This window comes from Meriones unguiculatus, chromosome 4 (assembly GCF_030254825.1).
Source record: "Meriones unguiculatus strain TT.TT164.6M chromosome 4, Bangor_MerUng_6.1, whole genome shotgun sequence".
NCBI lineage: Eukaryota > Metazoa > Chordata > Mammalia > Rodentia > Muridae > Meriones > Meriones unguiculatus.
Window position 1 is genome coordinate 48,932,971 of NC_083352.1, and position 19,726 is coordinate 48,952,696.

The 19,726-nt window shown below is 34.6% G+C and overlaps 1 protein-coding gene across 2 annotated transcripts in view; it reads left to right on the forward strand.

Annotated features, from left to right (window-relative positions):
* The window catches only part of Glra3 (glycine receptor alpha 3), a 186,262-nt gene that overhangs the window by 126,581 nt on the left and 39,955 nt on the right, over positions 1-19,726 (forward strand). For both annotated transcript variants that reach the window (XM_060381794.1, XM_060381793.1), the window contains exon 5: positions 4,584-4,666. In XM_060381794.1, the coding sequence (XP_060237777.1) occupies positions 4,584-4,666 (83 nt within the window). The remainder of the gene's footprint in view (positions 1-4,583; positions 4,667-19,726) is intronic.

The following is a 19,726-nucleotide window of genomic DNA, read 5'->3' on the forward strand; positions in this document are numbered from 1 at the left end:
CCCTGCCGTGTTCAACCACTAAGAACCGTGTTCAACCACTGATGATTTAGCATCAGTGAGACAGGATAGAATTTGAAGCAGCAGCAAGAATATAAAACTATGAAGATGGTTAACATAAGACATAAGATGGTTATTAATCCCAAGAAAAAAATGAAAACACTATGCAAGAGCAGTAATTATGAAAATTACCAACCGTAACACAAACATTAATCACAGACTCCTAACATGTAATTGTGTGATATTTGTCTAACTACACGCAAGTTTGGGGATTGGTGGAAGTTAAGTATGCACAGACTATATTATGATGGGTTTTTTAATCTTACATTTTTCCTATAGGATATTAAACAGATGATTTCAACTATTAAATGACACATACAGTCTAACATGGACCTATTAATATAAATAAATAGAAAAATAGCTGAGGAAAGTCTAACAGTGAGGAAGTAGAACTGAGAAAAGAATGGGTGGAAATGATATGAGTTTAAAGAAAAATATTTTTAGATTTATTTATTTTGCATGTATAACTATTTTGCCTCTATATATGTGCATATATCACATTGTACCAGGAGCCTGCAGAAGTCAGAAGGATGTGTCAGATCCCTGGAGTTATGGATAGCTACAAAGTACCATGTAGGTACTGCAAACCAAACCCAGGTCCTCTGAAAGAGCAGCAAGTGCTTTTAACCACTGAGCTAACTCTCCAGACTTAGTGTGACTGTGTGTGTGTGTCTGTGTGTGTGTGTGTGTGTGTGTGTGTATTTTATCAGATGATTTACAGAACTATTTAAAATTAAAAACATTTCATTAAATTGCTTTTTGGATGAAGGGTTTGGAGTCAGACATTTGCCTCAAGATTAAGTTTCAAATTTTCTCTTTATCCTTCTTATAAAGTTTTATAAGACTGCTACCACTGTTTTATGGTCGCTGAAAACACAAAATTTCTGACTCGGAAATAATGGAATTTATTATTAAGGGAAAGCAAGCAGCAAGAATCCTTCTCCTATCTCTCAAGTCTCCCTGGACCAATGAAATGCATTTAGATGAATAAAAATGTACAGCCAGTCGTGTGATGACTCTGGAAAACAGAGCTTGGGGAACACACTATTTTTAGAGCAAATTGCATACAAGCCTTCTCTTTTTCCAAGTGAATGATGTAATCTCATGTCAGAATGCTAGCAGAGCATTCAATCCTTAGGCGTGGTACAGGTAAAATCCTGGTGGGTCTCTTAGTCTTGCTATGCTCAGCAAGAGATGTGGGGGAGACAAGAGGCCCAGTAAAAGTGAATTCATCTTCCAGCCCTCATCTGGGCTGTGCTGGCTACTAGCTGTGATTGGAGACAAGACTCTTTATTTCTAGAAATGCTCATTTTCCTTCTTTATGGGAAAACAATAATACCAACTAAACCAAGCTAAAAACAATGAATGTGAAACAATGGTTATTATAATAACCACTGACAGATAACATTTAAACAAAAAAGTAACTTATGTCAACTGGTGCTTGTTAAAAATTCCATTCATCAGAAATTCTATTTTAACATGTTTGGGAATATGACATATATAACAAATGTGGTTTTTGTGCAGATTTGTCACTTATTTACGTCAGCTTCCCACAGGGACTGTCGTTGATGCTACTGCTTTTGTGATAGGTTGGTTAGATTTATGCTTTTTAAAATGATCAGATGACAAAAAAAAACCCTCCCAGATTTAATTCATAGTAACAGTTTATAATCTCTGGCCTAGTGTTTCTGTGCTTGGATCTGTTCTAAATTATTTATTCCCCTTGAAATCATTCATAATCACAAACCAAGCCACTCAATATGTAAACCCTCTGGGAAAATTTATTATACTTTCTTCAATCCAATTACAGCTTTCTAAATTAAAAAGGATGTTTTATGCATCTCTCCTTACATTTAAAAACTAATAGTATATGCACTTTATCAATTCTTGTGTTTTCATAATATGCAAAACTGTAACGGTCCAATGTTTTGAGTGTCAATGTAGTTAAAGGTCAAGACCTCGGAATCTAGGCTAGACGCACCCTCAACAAATTGCAAATTCTGCTTTCCACATTTCTGTTACATAATGCCAGATTAGTTTTATGAACCCTTACATTTCCTCACTTAAATAGGTAGATGGATATCATCTACCTATCACACGAACAACTTGTATTACAGAACAATAACCTATTATCTACAAAATATTTGCACTCCTCTCTACTACAAAATAAATGCCATGAATGTGTTACTCTAGGATTACAGAAACTCTTTCAACTATCTTTAGGTTATTGAACAATATACAGTATCTTTATGATATCAAATTAAAAAAATATTGGGAAATACATATGTATTTGAGTACAAAAAATGTCATTACATATAAAACTATACACTGATAAAAACATAAGCATGCTTACTTTTTATTTAAACAGATATGATGGAGCCAGAAAACATGTTTAACTTTAAACAGACATCGGAACAGACACTGCATTATAAGCAATGTTTCTTTAGGAACAGATAATGATTAAACTTTAATGAAGCCAATGATTTTCAAAGATGAGTCAGCCTTTTGAAAATCATCGCTGTTTCACTAAGCCAATACTTCTTAAGGGGGAGGAAAAAGTGCTATATCCTGTTTATGTATCTTGTCTCAGAGGGGAACTTGCTGTCCTCCTCAAACAAGTAGTCATTCATCTCAGAAGCAGAATATGAGTCATTCCTTCCTTGCTTCCTTTACCTTTGATGTGGTCAGAACACATTTTTAATTTACATGTGATATCTTGATAAACAAATTCAATATTGTGACCAGCAGACAGTTGTTGGTCAGTAGGGGTTTTGCTTAATCAATAATGTTTTACTTAAATAAAGGAAAACAACGTCAATGAATAAGTTTGCATAAATAAATATGGTTTGCAACAGGTTTTCTGCAAAGAGTTTTGCTTTGCCAAATAATTCCTTTGAACTTATTTTTTTGTTGCTGTTGTTGGACTTATGAAATGGCTCCCATTTTAAGCCAGAGAAACAGCCAGGATATGACTTGGGCAACACATGCAAAGCGAGAGTGAGGAAAAGATTCTGGGTACACTTTTTACTTCCCTAGAAAAATGTCAGAGCATTCTGTAAGTCAGTGTTGGAAACTGGCTGGCAGGAGCCTTGGATGTTTGGAAAATTAATGTGCATGAATTTCAGAATGTCCATGTTTATTCTTTCCTGATAAACACTTTCACAAGGCAGAGAACACTGTGTCCACCTAGTTGTAAAATTGTCTTTTGACAATAGAATATTGTAAATCCACACTATTACTTAGCAGCACTTAATGTAGGTGGATAAGAAAAATACTGTTTTTGAATATTGAGCTCTCTGGTTATTTTAGTGTGCTAAGGACTCTGACTTCAATGAATTACCCAGAGATCCACCTGGGACTCTTAAAAATCCAGCAGTTCCCACGTGTCTATCCATTTCTGTCCCCCAAACTCTGCTAATTGGGGCTGTCTCAGCAAGATATTCACGACAGACTAGACATCATTGCAGCTTTATGTCTATGGTCTACATGAAAATGCCGTTTCAGAGAATGTAGAGAACTACATTTGTCCATACATTACATACACAAATAGAACTATATCTGTGAGATTGCTAGTTATTTTTTGTTAAACTGTAAATATTTCTCTCGTGTGATTTAATTAGTTCAGCCTAGGGCCCACACATTACAATTTTGAGGAAGGACACGGTGGAATCAACAGGCAGCCATTAAAAGTTAATAAGCTTTCAATATTTTTTACGTATCCAGCACTTGCGTGAGGGACTCACAAGCAACAACCTATGATTCCACATCTTAGGTCTCCAGTAGGTACCACTGTCATCTCCAGTTTAAAGATATGAAAGCTGTTGTGTAGGGAGGTTGCAGCAACATGACTCTGGTCATAGAGTAAACGAGCCACTTAGCATCCTCACTCTTACAATAAATTTCATTGAGGAAATGAATACAAAAGTGACTGAGTGTAGTTTCTCAGAAAAGATCTTTTAAGAATATAACACTCTCTCCCACTCTTACAAACTATCAATTCTCGGTAAAAAAGGAGAGGTGTATAGGTAATTCATATGTATATATTATATACAATATAAAGATGTATATTAATAAAATATCATATGGCACACACTTGTTACATCTCTGAACGTTCAGGAGGTCTCTTTGCAAGGGCAGAAGGCTAGCGTGGATCATCTGCATTTCCCTTGTGTGAATAAACATCAGAAGTTGGTTTGGTGTGCATGAAATTATGCCCAATCTATGCATCTCTACTCTACTGTACGAAGATAGATAGATAGATAGATAGATAGATAGATAGATAGATAGATAGACAGATAGATAAATGTAACAGAATATCTATAAATACAATTATGCTTCAACATCTAAAATAAGTATATTTATTTACAAATATATAGTTATTTCAGAATAAATAACATTCTTAAGCTGGAGGAAATTCCATCTGCATAGTTTTAGCTACTATTAACACAAAATTTGTTTTATCTACACAATAGACTATTCATTTATCAGTATGAATTGCCATTAAAGAATTTCTTTCATCCTTTCAGATTAACATTAACACTCTCCTGTCCAATGGATCTCAAGAATTTCCCAATGGATGTACAAACATGTATAATGCAATTAGAAAGCTGTAAGTATGAGCGGCTTACTTTTTATGAGCATTTTCAAAATATAAGAGATGTATGTCTTTAGTGGCTAGAACAGGTAATCTATTTTCTAACTCTTGGACACATGTTTATTGAATAAACAAATATAAAATGAGGACATCATTGAATACAAACTGCCATCTATATTTGCTGAAAGCCTGTAACGGCACAAACGTTTTGTGCTTATCACCTCAGATGCTCAAAAACATATTTATTCTGACATTTTTTTAATGTGAAAATGATCCCTTAGAGTGTCTGAAAACTGTGCATAAAGGTAGAGCTGATGGCCACTAGCTGCCTGGCTCCATACCTTATACGTTTCTATGCTTCAATGTTTGGCATTTTAGCTGAATATGCTATGTGTGTCACGTCAGGAGAAAGGACCTTTAAATGTATCGAGACCCAAGCTTTCAAGTTTCCTTCCTGGTAAAGAGGTACCATTGATTAACACAAACATAGAGTCAAGTACCAGGTGCATGTTTCGTGAAACATTTTTATAATAATATAAGTGGTATAATAGTATATACATATACATAATAAATATGCACATAGTAATTAGTACATAAATAGTTAACTGTTAATGGTTAACTGTTTAGTCAAAGGGAACTAGTAGTAAATATACAATACTTTCTATAAATATGTTATAGCTCTTTTTGGTTTTTGTTTTTTCTTAAGAAAGTACTAATTTGAAATCTCTCCTGAGGAAAACTGGAAAATGTATCTGCAGACATCAGGGTCTGACAGACACATCTTGTAGTAAGATGGAGTTGTCACTAGATGGCGTGCAAAACTCATGGGGGAAAACAAGGTCCAACCCTCCATGCCCAACCAGCACTGCTTTTCTTCAGGACATTAAATATTTATTTCGCTGATGATAACTCTCGTTTTTAAATTTTAAACAGTTTACTCTGTAAGTGTCTCTTAAATATTAAAGACAAGCATTGATAGAATGAAAAAGTAAATGAAAGAAAAAAGCAATTAAATTGGGATATGAAATTGGTAATGAAAATGGTAAGTAATGAAAAGTGCCTAACAGTGCGTTCTTTGGACTTCATGCAACAAAACAAAGCAAACTTTAGGACCGGTAACTGTGTATCATAATCAATGTTAGGACATAAAGAAAATGTGTGTGTGTGTGTGTGTGTGTGTGTGTGTGTGTACGTGTGTGTGTGTGCATAATTTCTTTTAATTGGCAAGAGAGGCCACAGAACAAAACAGTTCACTGGCTCCATGGTTATTGAAAGTTATTCTGAGGTCAAAGGGGAATTATTTAAACTTTAAGGAGCAAAGAAATTATGTGGTAGATGTTTTATATTTATTTATTACATGTGTGTGCACAGGTGATGTGTGAAGACAACTGTGTGCGGGTGCACAGGTGCTTGCGGATGTGTACATGTGGAGGGCAGAAATAGCACTTGTCTTCTTCAGTTGCTTCTCTAGTTACTTATAACATTTACTTACCCTATTTACTTGGTTTTAGACAGGAGCTCACTGACTTGGCTACTGGCTCTCCAAACAGAAAAGAAGCAAAATCTCTCAGTACCTTCCTGTCTCTACCTCCTCAACACTGTACTTGAAGGCACACTCAGGTTCTTTTGAGTGTTTGAGGTTTAAAATCAGGTCCTCCTAGTAACATAGCAAGCATTTTAACAAGAGAGCCATATACTAATGCCAAATGCTTTACCTTGTAGATTTTTTATCAATGAACCAAAATTATGTAATAAATTTTCATATTACAAGAACAGAGACAGAAAATAAGGACAAATCTTATCACTATGGTTCAGGACTGTAATTTTAGGTATTTGAGAGGTATGAGGATCATGAGTTCAAAGCCAGCCTAAGCTACTTAATGAGCCCTTATGACAAAGTAAATGCATAACAGAGGGTTTTTAATGTCAATGGTAGACAGAGCACATGCTTAGCACATTCAAGGTGGTCCTAGGTAAAAATGCAATAATGTCCCCTACAAATAAAACAAAAAGAAAGAAAAATGGGAGACAAAGGTAATGAATGTGGAAAGAACAATAGTTAATACAATGTGGATGTAAAGGTTCTGGGTATCTGTGAGTCACATAAGTAAGGTGACATAGTAAGATCATGTTATAAACATTAAGAAACAATTGGAACATATGAAAAAGGAAATATGTATAGGACTATTAATAAATGCAATCTTAGTATGTTTGCGGTTCGGCTCTATAGTCAAAGGCAGTGAAGATAAATTATTGAAAGCTATATGAATTTTGGTTTAGTTAATCAGATGACTTTAGGGAAAGAAAGCAAAATAACTACAAGGAACTACACACCTTTAAAGAAAATTTTTGTGTCTAAGTTGTTAGGAAGAAATTCTAGAAAAAAAAGGTTGTCCTAGATGACAAATTAAACATATTCCTGCCTTAAGAAGCTGTAGTGATCTCGTTTGGCAACTACATTGAATGAAATTTAAAGAATGCACCATTAAAAGCTTCCTTACTTCATGACAGAAACTGCTTCATCCATTGTGGAAACACCAGTAGTTAAAGTCCTTTAACAGATGCTCTGAGAATTTTGCACAAAGATGGTGGCTAAGAGAAGGTAACTGAGAGTGAAAAAAAAAAAAAAAAACAGAGAAAAAAACTAGAAATGAAATGATCCCACATGTCTCAAAGTATATACTTATGACTTGGGAATAAAACTGTATGACATTCACAGCAGGAGGAAGGAAGGAAATTGTTAAGGAAGAAGAATCCACAGGCAACTAACCAGAAAGGAGCCCCATGAGGCATTGAGGAGAGTGACTTAGTTATTGATGAGAGTGACTAGTTACTTAGTTATTCTGTGCTAGTGAATGGGTCTTGTTCATTCTACACAAGTGCTCTATTATTAAGCCACACCCCCAATCCCTGCTATAATAATTTTAATATTAGAAAAAATAAATGTAGAAAACTACTACAAGAAAAGTAAAAATTATTTAAGATACTGGTTAACAACATACAGTTCTGAAAATACATACATTTTGCCATATAACTTCTAAAAAGGGAAGTGAAGTAAGAAACGGTAAATTAGCAATTGAATGTACATAGAGAATGTTTGTGAGAGTATGGATTACTGTGCAGCTAGAAGACTTTTTTTTTCTTCATTTAGGGCATATGGGGACATTACTCAAGACTATATTGAAAGTCACAAGAAAAACTCCAATGAGCTTCTATGCACTGGTGAAGGCTTATTTTCTCTTAAATGTTTTCAGTTTAAGGGAAACATAATTTTTATGTGCAGATATTACTTATGACAACTGAGGGAAAGTCTTAGTGAAGATAAGTGAGATAAGGGTCGCTGACCTTCTCTGTCAGGTCTAGACAGTGCTAGTTTATGGACATTCAGATTCTACTGAATAATCTCTTTAAAAATATTTTTTTTAAATATTAAGCTATCTTTTCAAAAGACTTTATATTGATTTTTATTTAAAACAAATTTATGTGAAATACATTTGTAAATTACTTTGTATTGACATGGAATTACTAAACCAGAAACACAGATCTATTATGTTCTATCTCTAAAGAATTTATAGTACAAAGAGACACTCAGCAATAAGAAAGGTTCTATATTTGATTAACAGTTTTTTATTCGTATCATAAAAAATTGTAAATATGCCTCTCCTGTTCGTAATGCCAGTTGTCTGCCAAAGATGGCAAGATTCTTAATCATTATCATAACCACAGAGCTTTAACTCTGTGCTCCATATCTACAGAATAACACAGTTGACACAGGGAGAAGACATCATTGTTGTGTAATATTTAAATAAATTTCAATTGTTGGAGATAAAAAGGGAAAATGAAAAATAAATAAATAAAGGAAAGCCAGTACCAAACAGTCATTTCTGGGAACACACATACAAGTAACATTATATGGCTTCAACGATTTATATCTAGGAATACACACAAACACAAGCACCACCACCACCAATAACAACAATTAGTGAAAAAAGAGGCCAGGATTTTGAAAGAGAGTGAGGAGAAGCATATGTAAAGGCTTGGAGGGAGTAAAGGGAAGAAAGAAATAGTGTAATTAAATTACAATCTCAAAAAGAAACAACAAAAACACAAACAGAGCAGTCAAAGAATATAATTATCCTCAAACAGTGTACTAAATCACTAAAAAGAAAATATGAAAATGTGAAAGCAGGCTTGAGAGTCAACTTAGAGAAAGCACCAAAACAAACAAACAAACAAACAAACAACCGTCGAAGTGGACTTAAACAAGATTTGGGGATATAAATATCAAAAAATAGACTATATTTTTGTGGAGGTTTAGGCTAGAGCTCTAAATGTAGAAGAATTTTTATTGCTAATATTTTCAGATGATTTCATAACCAGGTCTGATATACAGATTGCTTATTCTGGATTTTATACTAAGTTTAGTTATTTAAAAAGGGAGATCGAGTTTTTACAACTATGTCCTAATAATTTCTACCATTACCCAAACTGCCTCATAATTTAAGAGTTTGGATTAAGCTCAGGGTAACATTGTGCTTTTTGTTTGCTTACCCGGAGATACAGATGGTTCTTGTTTTGTGAGTATTTGTTATTTAATCTCTGTAGTTACAGTGTTGGTTATAAAGAAAAAGCTCTCTCAAGACAAAAGTATTGACTGGTGAAAGCATTACTTGTAAAATTAGTTCCTATTTGAACTTTAAGCAGCCCATCCCTCACAATAGCAGTGACTTTTACCACCTCTTTAGTTCATATCTTTGTAAATTGGATTTTCTGATTATCATATCTTCCAAACATATGGCAATAAAAATGTGGTGCAGCCACCAGCTTAAAATGTGATGATGTCACAAATAGTATTCTGACTTTTTTTTTCAACTATAAAGCCTAATTTAATCCTAGCGACAAATTAATGAGATGGGTTTATTTCCATTTCAAAGATAAGCCAACAATATTTAAAGGTGTTGCTTTCCCAATGGCATAAAACAATGAAATAAACAATCGTGAACTGTAACTTAGTAACTCTCAAAGACATTATACAAATATCTATCACATTCAGGGACTGACTCTGACATGAACTCAGTGGCTGACTCTTTGACCCACCCCCCCTTCCGAGGGAGGAGCAGCCTTGCTAGGCCACAGAGGAGGACATTGCAGTCAGTCCTGATGAGACCTGATAAACTAGAGTCAGATGAAAGGGAAGGAGGATCTTCCTATCAGTGGACTTATAGAGTGGCAGGGAGGAGATGATTCAGGGAGGGTAGGATTGGGAGGGAATGAGGAAGGAGGCTACAGCTGGGATACAAAGTAAATAAACTGTAACTAATATAAAAAAATTAATTAAAAAAATATATAGATACCCAATACTTATAAGAAAAGGTTGGTTTACATTTTTCCTATTTCCTTTCTTCCTGGTTGTCTCCAGAGTTGTTAAAATTGACCTCAAACTCCGAGGAAGACACCTTTTCCATGCAGCACTGTTACTTTAAATGCAATTTAAAGCATTTCCATGAGCACTGCCCAGCAACAAACCCCTTTTGACTCAGACTACACCTCAACCAGTAAAATCTCACACACAAAATTCTCTGTCCCCCTTCTATATTTGTCCATGTAGCTCGCTTGAATAAATACCAAGTCTCTAACCTTTCTTTTAGTTAAATCTCATCTTCTTGGGCTACCCTCATCCAGATGTGCTTAATCATCCAGAGACCTGAACAGCACACCAGTATGCATTTCCCAAATGAAAAGCCTTAGAGAGTTTGGCAACAATATGGCGCAGATATTTCTCTTTGGTTTCCCATGAGAGAAGGTGACATTTTAACCAGCTGAGTCTCTTAAACCTTCCTCAATGACTGCTGATCAAATAATTTTGAAATCCTAATAATAATGTGGCACAACAAATGTCAGTCTGAAAATTAAGTGGCTCTATATTCAATTAATAATCCAAGAAAGTTAATTGCCTGGAATACGATATGTCATATTAATATAACATAGCTTTATCATTATGATTCCAAACTAGGCTCCTACTGGTTACCACTTCTTTCTGCCTTCCCACTCGCTCATAGTTTTTGAGATTCAGTTGTCATCCCTCCTATAGCTAACACAGTGCCTGCCAACTTCATTATTCTAAAGTCTGCACACTTATTTTCCATACTTCACAGATAGACCATTGCTTCTTCTCTCAGATTTGTTAAGACATCCCCATTTCTCAGAATATTTATTTCTCCAGACATAGAGATAAAAACGCTTGGCCCTCTGTATACTTCTACAAAGTCTCACCTGGACACCCTTCCTCCATACCTACCTTCTCTGCTCCCTAGCCACTTGCTTTATTAAATTCCTTCACAATATATTATCTGAAATGTTTACATTTTTCACTCCCACCTCATCTTCATCCTCTACATGAGGTTAGGAGACTATCTTTCTTACTCATAAGTTTTTGTCACTAAAATTCCCATGAAGTTAGGAAAATGTTCTGTCTTTACAGAACATCAGTATGAAAACATCTTGCACCGGACAGCAGCGTGTGGTCCAACTGATACCATCCAAGGATTCTTTAAAATAAGAACACCAGGTCACTGCCTGTTCCATGTTCCTTTTTCTTCATGTTTGAACATTGAGGATCACCTGCAATTTAAAGCATTACTGTGATTCTTGAATTTGTTATTCTATTCTACTCAGAGTTGTCACCATTTTTTCTCTTTTATAGTTAGATCTCCAGATAACTTCAGCTTCCCCAACCCTGTTTTCTACCTAAAGCAAATGGCCTTAAGAAAGCAGGCTTTTTCAAAGCTTGGGTAACATTCTCTGTAAAGATTACTCCATAGTACAATCAAAAATACCCCTTACGACAAGTACTCCATCAGCTTCTGCCAGAGAAATTCAGAAAATGTCATGCATCCTCAAATCTTTTGTTAATAATTACATGAATTTTTGAAATTCATTAATTTTTCATAGGCTGAGTGTCTCTTGTAAAAGAAGGGAACTCCCATTGGATGAATGAAAAGGTCATCTAAAATATCAGATTCCATAAAATATTTAAAAAACATATACAAGATTGTGAATCTGATAGCTACAACTAAAAACAGTACCAAGAAATGATAGGAAACATACATTATGAATCAAGATTGCATAAAATTGACTCAAACCACTAAACAAAAACAGTATGAATTGTCTGTAATGATAAGTTAAAGGAAACCAGAAAAGTAAAAAAGGAAAATAAGTAAAAAATATAATTGAAAACTTAGAGATAATTTTTAAATGTCTGTTGAAAAGTGACATTTTAAATAATTTTGTGAGGTAAACTTAAGTGTTTAAGGTAGTTTCAGAGATGGCTCAGCAGTTAAGAGCACTGGTTGATCTTCCAGAGAACCAGGGTTCAATACCCGGCATCCACATGTAAGCTCACAGCTGCCTGTAACTCCAGTTCCAGGGAGTTCCTGTCCAACAGCCTCACACAGAGGCTGTGTGACCAAAAGGGAAGTGTCTGAGTTTGCTCTGAGCCCTCACCCCCACCCAGACTCAGGACCTGTGAAAAGTGATGGCGCTGGTTCTGGCACTTACTGTTTTTTTGTCCCTTTGTGCAACCATGTTCTAAGATCCCCATTAATAGGTCCTTTCTAGCTGTTTGACAACAGTCCTCACATTCCAAAGAATTTTGGAGTCTATGTGGTTTTTAGAGAATTCCGGGTCAATTTTATACACCCAAATGTCCTATTGTTCTAATACATCCAACCTGTAATATGCAGTTTTTAGCAATTTGTTGGTTTCTCTCATGCAGGGTAAGACTTAAAAGAAAAATTCAGGACAAAGGTGAGAAAAATACAATAAGAATAAAAGCCCAACAAACTGTTAGACAATGAAAGGCATAAAAGACTTCTTTGCTGTTTGGGGGGAAGACTATAGATTTAACATAATGATTACAATGTGTAAATCCATAAGTTTGACTATTTTTAATAATTTTTTTATATATAAATATAATTAAACTACACTATCTGTATGTTCTACAATGATTTTTAGGTAGAATTACTGTTTTTCTGAGGTTGGAATCTCATAATTCTCTCTCATATAGTGATTTTGAACTCAAGAATTATACGTGAGACTATTTGGGATATACAAACCTAGTAAAATCCTCCCTAGATGTATTTAATATGTTCACATATAATTAAACTTCTATCCTAAAGGTAACTACAATCTCTGTTTCTATCTTCTTCATGAAATATAGCCATAATATACTCCCTAGATGTAAAACTCTGTAGACCTAAAATTACATTTTTGTATTTACCTGTTATAAATCAAATGATTAGCAATTAGTGGATGAAAACTCACAGCTAAAAAGTATTCTGTGGATGTGCATTGTAATAAAATTAGATAACAAATATTTGTGATAATTATTTAGAATGTGTTAATTCTCTAAAATAGTGCTGGCATAATTTAAACCAATTACTGTTTTTAACTTCTGATTCAACTGCATTCGCAATGGTCATTTAATACTCATTAAAAAAACTAAGTCTTCTTGATGTGATATTTTCAGTGATGTGAAAAAGCAAACCAACCTTGGAGCATTTTATTAATGCATTTATACTACAGTAATATATCAAAGACAGTCCTGTAACTGTGCATTCTTTCTAGTCAATGGCTCTTTTGGAGTGTAGCTTAATCATTTTGATTGAAACAGAATTTTACAGCTTCTTACCTCTAATTAGGTGAATATTTTGTGGCACGATGGTTATTTTTATTTTAGTTATATATGATACATGCTTTGGGTAGAAATCATCAGCAATGTTTTATCTTGGCAATAGTCTTTTTTGGTTAGAGTTTTAATGACAATTGAAAAGTAGTAATTTTAAGTACTATTACATCTGAAGGGTCTTTTTGTGTGGCAAATTACAGAACAGTAAATAATTTATACTAACATCTAGATTTTATTGCACTTGTACTAAATGTCAGTCTCAGAGTCTGGAATCTGTCCAACGCCATGCTGATTATTTCCCCTTGGACTTCTCTGAATGCTTTACAAGGTTAGGTACACCACTTTGGAGAGTAATTATATTAAACTTTTATAACTGTATTTTTAAATCTACTCAATCATTTTTAAATTAAATTGTAAGGCACTATGAATACTATTACAAGGCACTCTTTAAATAGTCCCTGAGAGAAGAGTCTAGAGTCTCATTAAAGGAAGTTCTTTTCTTGAGCTATCCTAGGGTACATTTTTCAGAAGGGAATAGTAGTATATTGAAATATCAGATATAAGAAATCTCAAGAAGAAAAAGGCAACCTCTTTTTAGTCTCTGCTCTAAACATGTTAAACTTCTAGGTACTGACACACTGATTAAGCTCTTGGTGCATCTCTTTGGTGTGATATGAGGCCTATGAGACTTTTTTTTTTTTCATAAATTTGAACCGTTACGAGGCTTTGACGTTCTGCAGACACACATACATGGGTTTCCCACCACGTGAAGTTTATTCCAAAGAAGTAGGTAAGCAGTGTCCTCCTTTAGCCTGCCCCACTGCAAAAACCCAACTAACCACAACACCTTTTTCTAATTAAAATGGTTTAGCTCAAGGTCAGGTCCTTTACCAATTTTATTTGAGCTCTCCCACAGGAACTTTTAATGTTGCATGCTCAACGCGTCTCAATCTTATGGTATTTTGTGATTAGTCTGATTGGCATTTAAGAAGATACAACACACTATGTATCCACCTAAGTTATCCCAAACAGAGAGAGGAGACAGCTAAAACAATTCTAGTCTTCAAAGTACTTGCAAAATACGTTATAAGTCAGTTATGCCAGACGGCTTTAGAGAAAGTAAAAGACACTTAATTTAGCAGACTTACAAATTTAAATGAAACCACATGTGACAATATGAGTTATGAAAAAGGATTTTAAATCAAATGCACAAATCATAAAAAAATTTAAATTTAAATGCGTTTTGACATAGCAGTTGTTCCTTGTCAAGTCAATAAAAGTGACTTGAGTAATATTTCTCCCAGCAAAAATCAGCATGTGCCAAGAGTGAGTATTTTCTTCTTTTTATTTTTTTAAAAAAATCCAGATGTTGATTAAGAACACAAGAATTTGCAAACTAGGTCAAACTAGAAATACTTTTTCTGTCTCTTTTCTAAAAACATTTGAAACAGCTAAGTTAAATGTCTTTCTGATTTACTTTTAAAATTAAATGTGAATTTGTAAATCAATTTATTTCTAAGCTCAATTGAATTTAATTATACTATTAGCCTATATTCTCCATTTGAATGTGTATTTATATTTTGTATACATTAGTGACATCACAAAACTTTCATTTCAATTTTACTTTATTTATTTTAATTTTCAACAGTGTTTTAAATTTATGTGTAATTAAATCTATAATGTTCTAAATAGATTATTATGTGCATGAACTATACAAAAATGTTATTTGCTTTAACTCAGAATTTCCATAGGACAGATTGAACCTACATTTTAAATATGAATAAATTTTGTTTTATTTTTAAAAAGTAATTTACTCCGATGACAATGATGATGACACAAGTCTGGATGTCAGAGCACAACTTTTGGAAGTCAGATCTCTCCTTTTACTTTGTGCTCTAGAGGTGGATTTCAAATCCTCGGGGTATGGTAATTATCATTACTCACTGTGCCATCTCTCTTGATCTAGACTATATTTTTATTTTCTAGGGATATAGAATATTTCCCCATTATCATTTATCTAATTTTTCTACCCTGATTTAAAGTGTCACTTTTACCTTAAGTCTTCCTTTATAAGGCCTGATTCTGAGTTCTATTTTGTACTGTCTCTACTTGGTCGCTTTAAATCATTTAAAGATGATGGCTTTATTTGTCTAGTTACTGGGAGGTCTACACTGTTTCCCAAACTGGCGCTGTGGTGTGCATTTTGTACTTGAGATTTACTACCAACTGAAGATCACAGTAAAGTTTTCATTTAAATTGTGTCAAAGTTATGAATCAATTTTGTTAAGAAGTTTCATAACTATCAACTTCTGCACAAGACTATAGGATTTAACTGTTTGTATATTTCTGTCTTTTGATAATTATTTAAATTTTACTTTTCTTTATAAGCACATGTTCATGTCAACTTTAAATTATGTGATGATATTTAAAATTTTATGTACTCAAAATATTACTTTGAAAATATTTGTCTTCTTTAGAGATGAGATGGGATAAAAAATCTATAGCAGATAAATTAATTGAAGAAGACACCATTAATGAGATGAAAAGTAATTTCTCAATAAAAATAGTGAATAATAAAATTATTTCTATTGTCTAGTGAAAAATGTTCAGAGGAACAATAGTATGGAAAAGAAGTTTGTTGGGCTTATCTAGAAACATCCCCTGAATCAGTATGATGGTCAGTAGAGTTAGAGGGAAGTTTGGTAAAATGGCAAAGACTTCAAAAAGGTTAGTAGGATTTGAAAAGGAAAATGTTTGTTCAAGCTTTACAGGTCTTCTGAGAATGAGTCTCCCTGCAGGATAGCATGAGCCAATACAGACAGCCACATGTTTACTTACGTTAGCGTGGCCTATTGAGAAGGATAAGTGAGTACATAAGAAATACATAGGCAGGTTCTTCATTGAGTGAATGAAAAAAATAAATAAACAGAGAGACAATATAACCAACACTTTTTTTTTTTTGATGTGTTACTGTTGTTACTTGAAAATAGTCTAGACTCTCTGGATGGTTCCATAGAGTCCCAGAAAATCAGAACTAGTACTTTCAATTCTTAGCTCATCCACCAAGGGGTTTAAAATAAAGTGCTTCCATATCCTGTTGTTTGGAAAGGGTAAAAACATCTTAGAACAAAAACCGAAGGATGATTCAGATTCAGTGAAGATAAGGGCTCCTTAGAGATTATGGCTTAAATTGTCTCCCTGTTGATATGGCAACAAATGAGAACATTAAAGCGCAGTAGCGCCAATAGAAATGACTGTGAATTTCACCTGTTTTGGATTTTATTAGATGCTAGAGCACAGCCATAGTAGAAAGATCATGTACCCTATTGCCAGCCTAGGGGGAAAAAATCAGCTACCCCATATATATCTAGAAGCTCATTGCTCTATGCATCTGTAAAGGGACATATTCTTTTTCCTCGTAGAAGAGTGCGTTATCATCCGAATGCGGATTACTTTTAAAAGCAATAGAAGGACAAAGACAACATTTAAGCTAATGTACCCATATAATATTATTAACTGAAAATATTGTATTTTGGTGGATAAACTAAGTAGGTCTAATCCTATTTTACATCATTTCCAAAGTTGAAATTAAATCATAATCATGTGGATTCAAAGTTACAACATTTGCTAGTAAATTTGCACTTGTTGTTACTGTCTACTGATCTTGCTGGATAAACTGTATTTTTGTTTTGTTTTGTTTTGTTTTTCTATTGAGAAAAAAAAACTTCTTGATTAGGAAAGGAAAAATAAAAGGAACCCTAAAAGACTGAAAAGCCTTTCCTTAAGATGCTGAGACTCATAGCCAAACTTTGGTCAAAGTGCAGAGAAACTTATGGAAGAAGGGGGAGATAGAAATACCTGGAGGAAACAGATGCTCCACAAGGAGACCAACAGAACAAAAAAAATCTGGGCCCCGGAGGTCATGAAGAGACCAATACTCCAATCAAGAACCATGCATGGAAAGGACCTAGGACCCCTGCTCAGAGGAAGCCTATGGCTGCTCATTCTCCAACAGGGTTTCTTAGTAAGGGGATCAGGGGCTGTCTCAGACATGAACTCAGTGGCCTGCTCTTTGATCACCTTTCCTTGAGGGGTACAGCCTTGAGAGGCCACAGAGGAAGATTATTCAGCCAGTCCTGATAAGACCTGTTAGGCTAGGTCAGATAAAAGGGGAAGAGGACCTCCCTATCAATGGACTAAGGGAAGGGCATAGGGGAGAAGAGAGGGAGGAGGGGTAGGACTGGGAGGAGATGTGTTAGAGCTGGAATACAAAATTAATAAATTTTAATAAAGAAAGAAAGAGAAAGAAAGAAAGAAAGAAAGAAAGAAAGAAAGAAAGAAAGAAAGAGAAAGATTTTACACTTTAGACTTTTTTTTCCCCTTTTGTTGAAAATCGCTCTTTTTTGCACATAAAATATTCTAATTAGGGTTTCTCCTCTCTCTACTCTGGGTTCCTTCCCTCCTCCTCTCCCATCTAGACTCACCCTTTTCTGTCTCTCATTAGAAAACAAACAAGATTATAAAGGATAATAATAAAATAAAACAAGATAAAACAAAACACTAACACACTGGAATAAGACAAAAACAGACGGATAAAAAGAGCCTAAAGACTCTTTGACCTCCCCACCCCTCAAGAGAGGAGCAGTCCTGTTAGGCCACAGAGGAGGACTTTGCAGCCAGTCCTGAAGATACCTGATAAAACAGGATCAGATGAATGGGGAGGAAGTCCCCCCCATCAGTGGACTTGGAAAGAGGCATGGTGGAGATGAGGGAGGGAGGGAGGGTGGGATTGGGAGGGAATGAGGGATCGGGATACAGCTGGGATACAGAGTTAATAAAATGTAACTAATAATAAAAAAATAAAATTAAAAAAAAGAGCCTAAGAGAAGTCACGTTAAACAGATATAGATGCAGAGATCCACTCATTCAACACTCAGGAATCCCACAAAAGCACTAAATTGGAAGCCTACACACACATACACACATACACACACACATACACACACACACACACACTCACCCACACACAAAAGACCTTTAGGGTAAAAAGGAAGAAAAAAATACAATTAAATTAAAATAATCTTATTTTAATTTATTTTAAAATAAACAACAACAAACCAGCCTTGATAAAACATGAAATAAGGAACCTTCAATGGTTCCCTGAGTTCTTTTTTCTTTTTTGGACATCTAGTGATGGGCATTCAGCCTACCTTTTTTTTTTTTCTCATTAGTTACATTTTGTTAATTCTGTATCCCAGCTGTATCCCTCATTCCTTCCCCAATCCTTTAAGAGTGGTTCTTTCCCTCGATGCAACTCCCTTGGTGAAAACTATTTTCACATTTGCAAGTGGGTATCAGTTGGAGATAACTTTTGGGTTATAGAGTCTTGTGTCTGCTTCTTTCAGCTCTAGGACCCCATCTGTTGCAGACCTTGCTTGCCCTGTGCATGATCCCTCATTCTCTGAGTTCTTATTTACAAAGATCCTGTAGATTTAGAAGTCCTTGTTTTCTTGGTGTCTTCCCCCTCTTGCTCTTTTGGCAGGGTTCCCTGTGCCCTGAGGGGAAGGATTTGATGGTCACTTTGTTTAGAGCTGAAGGTTCTAGGGTCTCCCACTTTCTGAATAATGTCTGGCTGTGAGCCTTTGTATTTGTTCCCATCTGCTGCAGGGGCATGATTTTCTGATGAAGGCTGAGCAAGACACTGGTCTATGAGTATAGCTGAATTTTTTTGTTTTTGAGTCATCTTTTTGCTATGTTCTTTTAATAGAACAGCATACTATTTGGTTTTACCCTAAGAGCCTGGACTATCTACTCTCTGAGACTTGTTTACTGAAGGAGCTTTGCAGAAAATAATAATTTCTCGAAATAACTAATTTTGCCTTGAAATGTCAGAATGTATTATATACAGCAGCTATTACCAGTTTCCTTCACCATGGTGCATCCATGTCATCAATATTTTTTTAAGTAGATTGTCAAGTACCTAGCGAAAATAATTATAACTAGTAGCTCATTTCACCTTTCAAGTAAAAATTATGTGCACCCCCACAAAACAACACTGTTCAATCTGTACCTTAGTTGGCTAGTGCTGTTTCTTGAAAGACATCTTTTATTACAGTATGCAGATGAATTCTTCATACAGGCTTTCCAATTAGCCACACAGATTACAGAGATATTTACAGAAGGATCAAACTAGTTGTCCCATTTGTAAATTAATTTTTCATTATAAGATTATTATATAAGACAATTAAATTTATCACCTTGCGTTCATTACCCAATCTGTTTTCTTTTTTATATTCAAGCTTCTATAAGGATTTGTTAGTCAAAAGAGAGGGATATTAAAGCACTTTCAACTTTGTGGAGGAGAATCTATTAAAGTTTGTTTGAAGGTT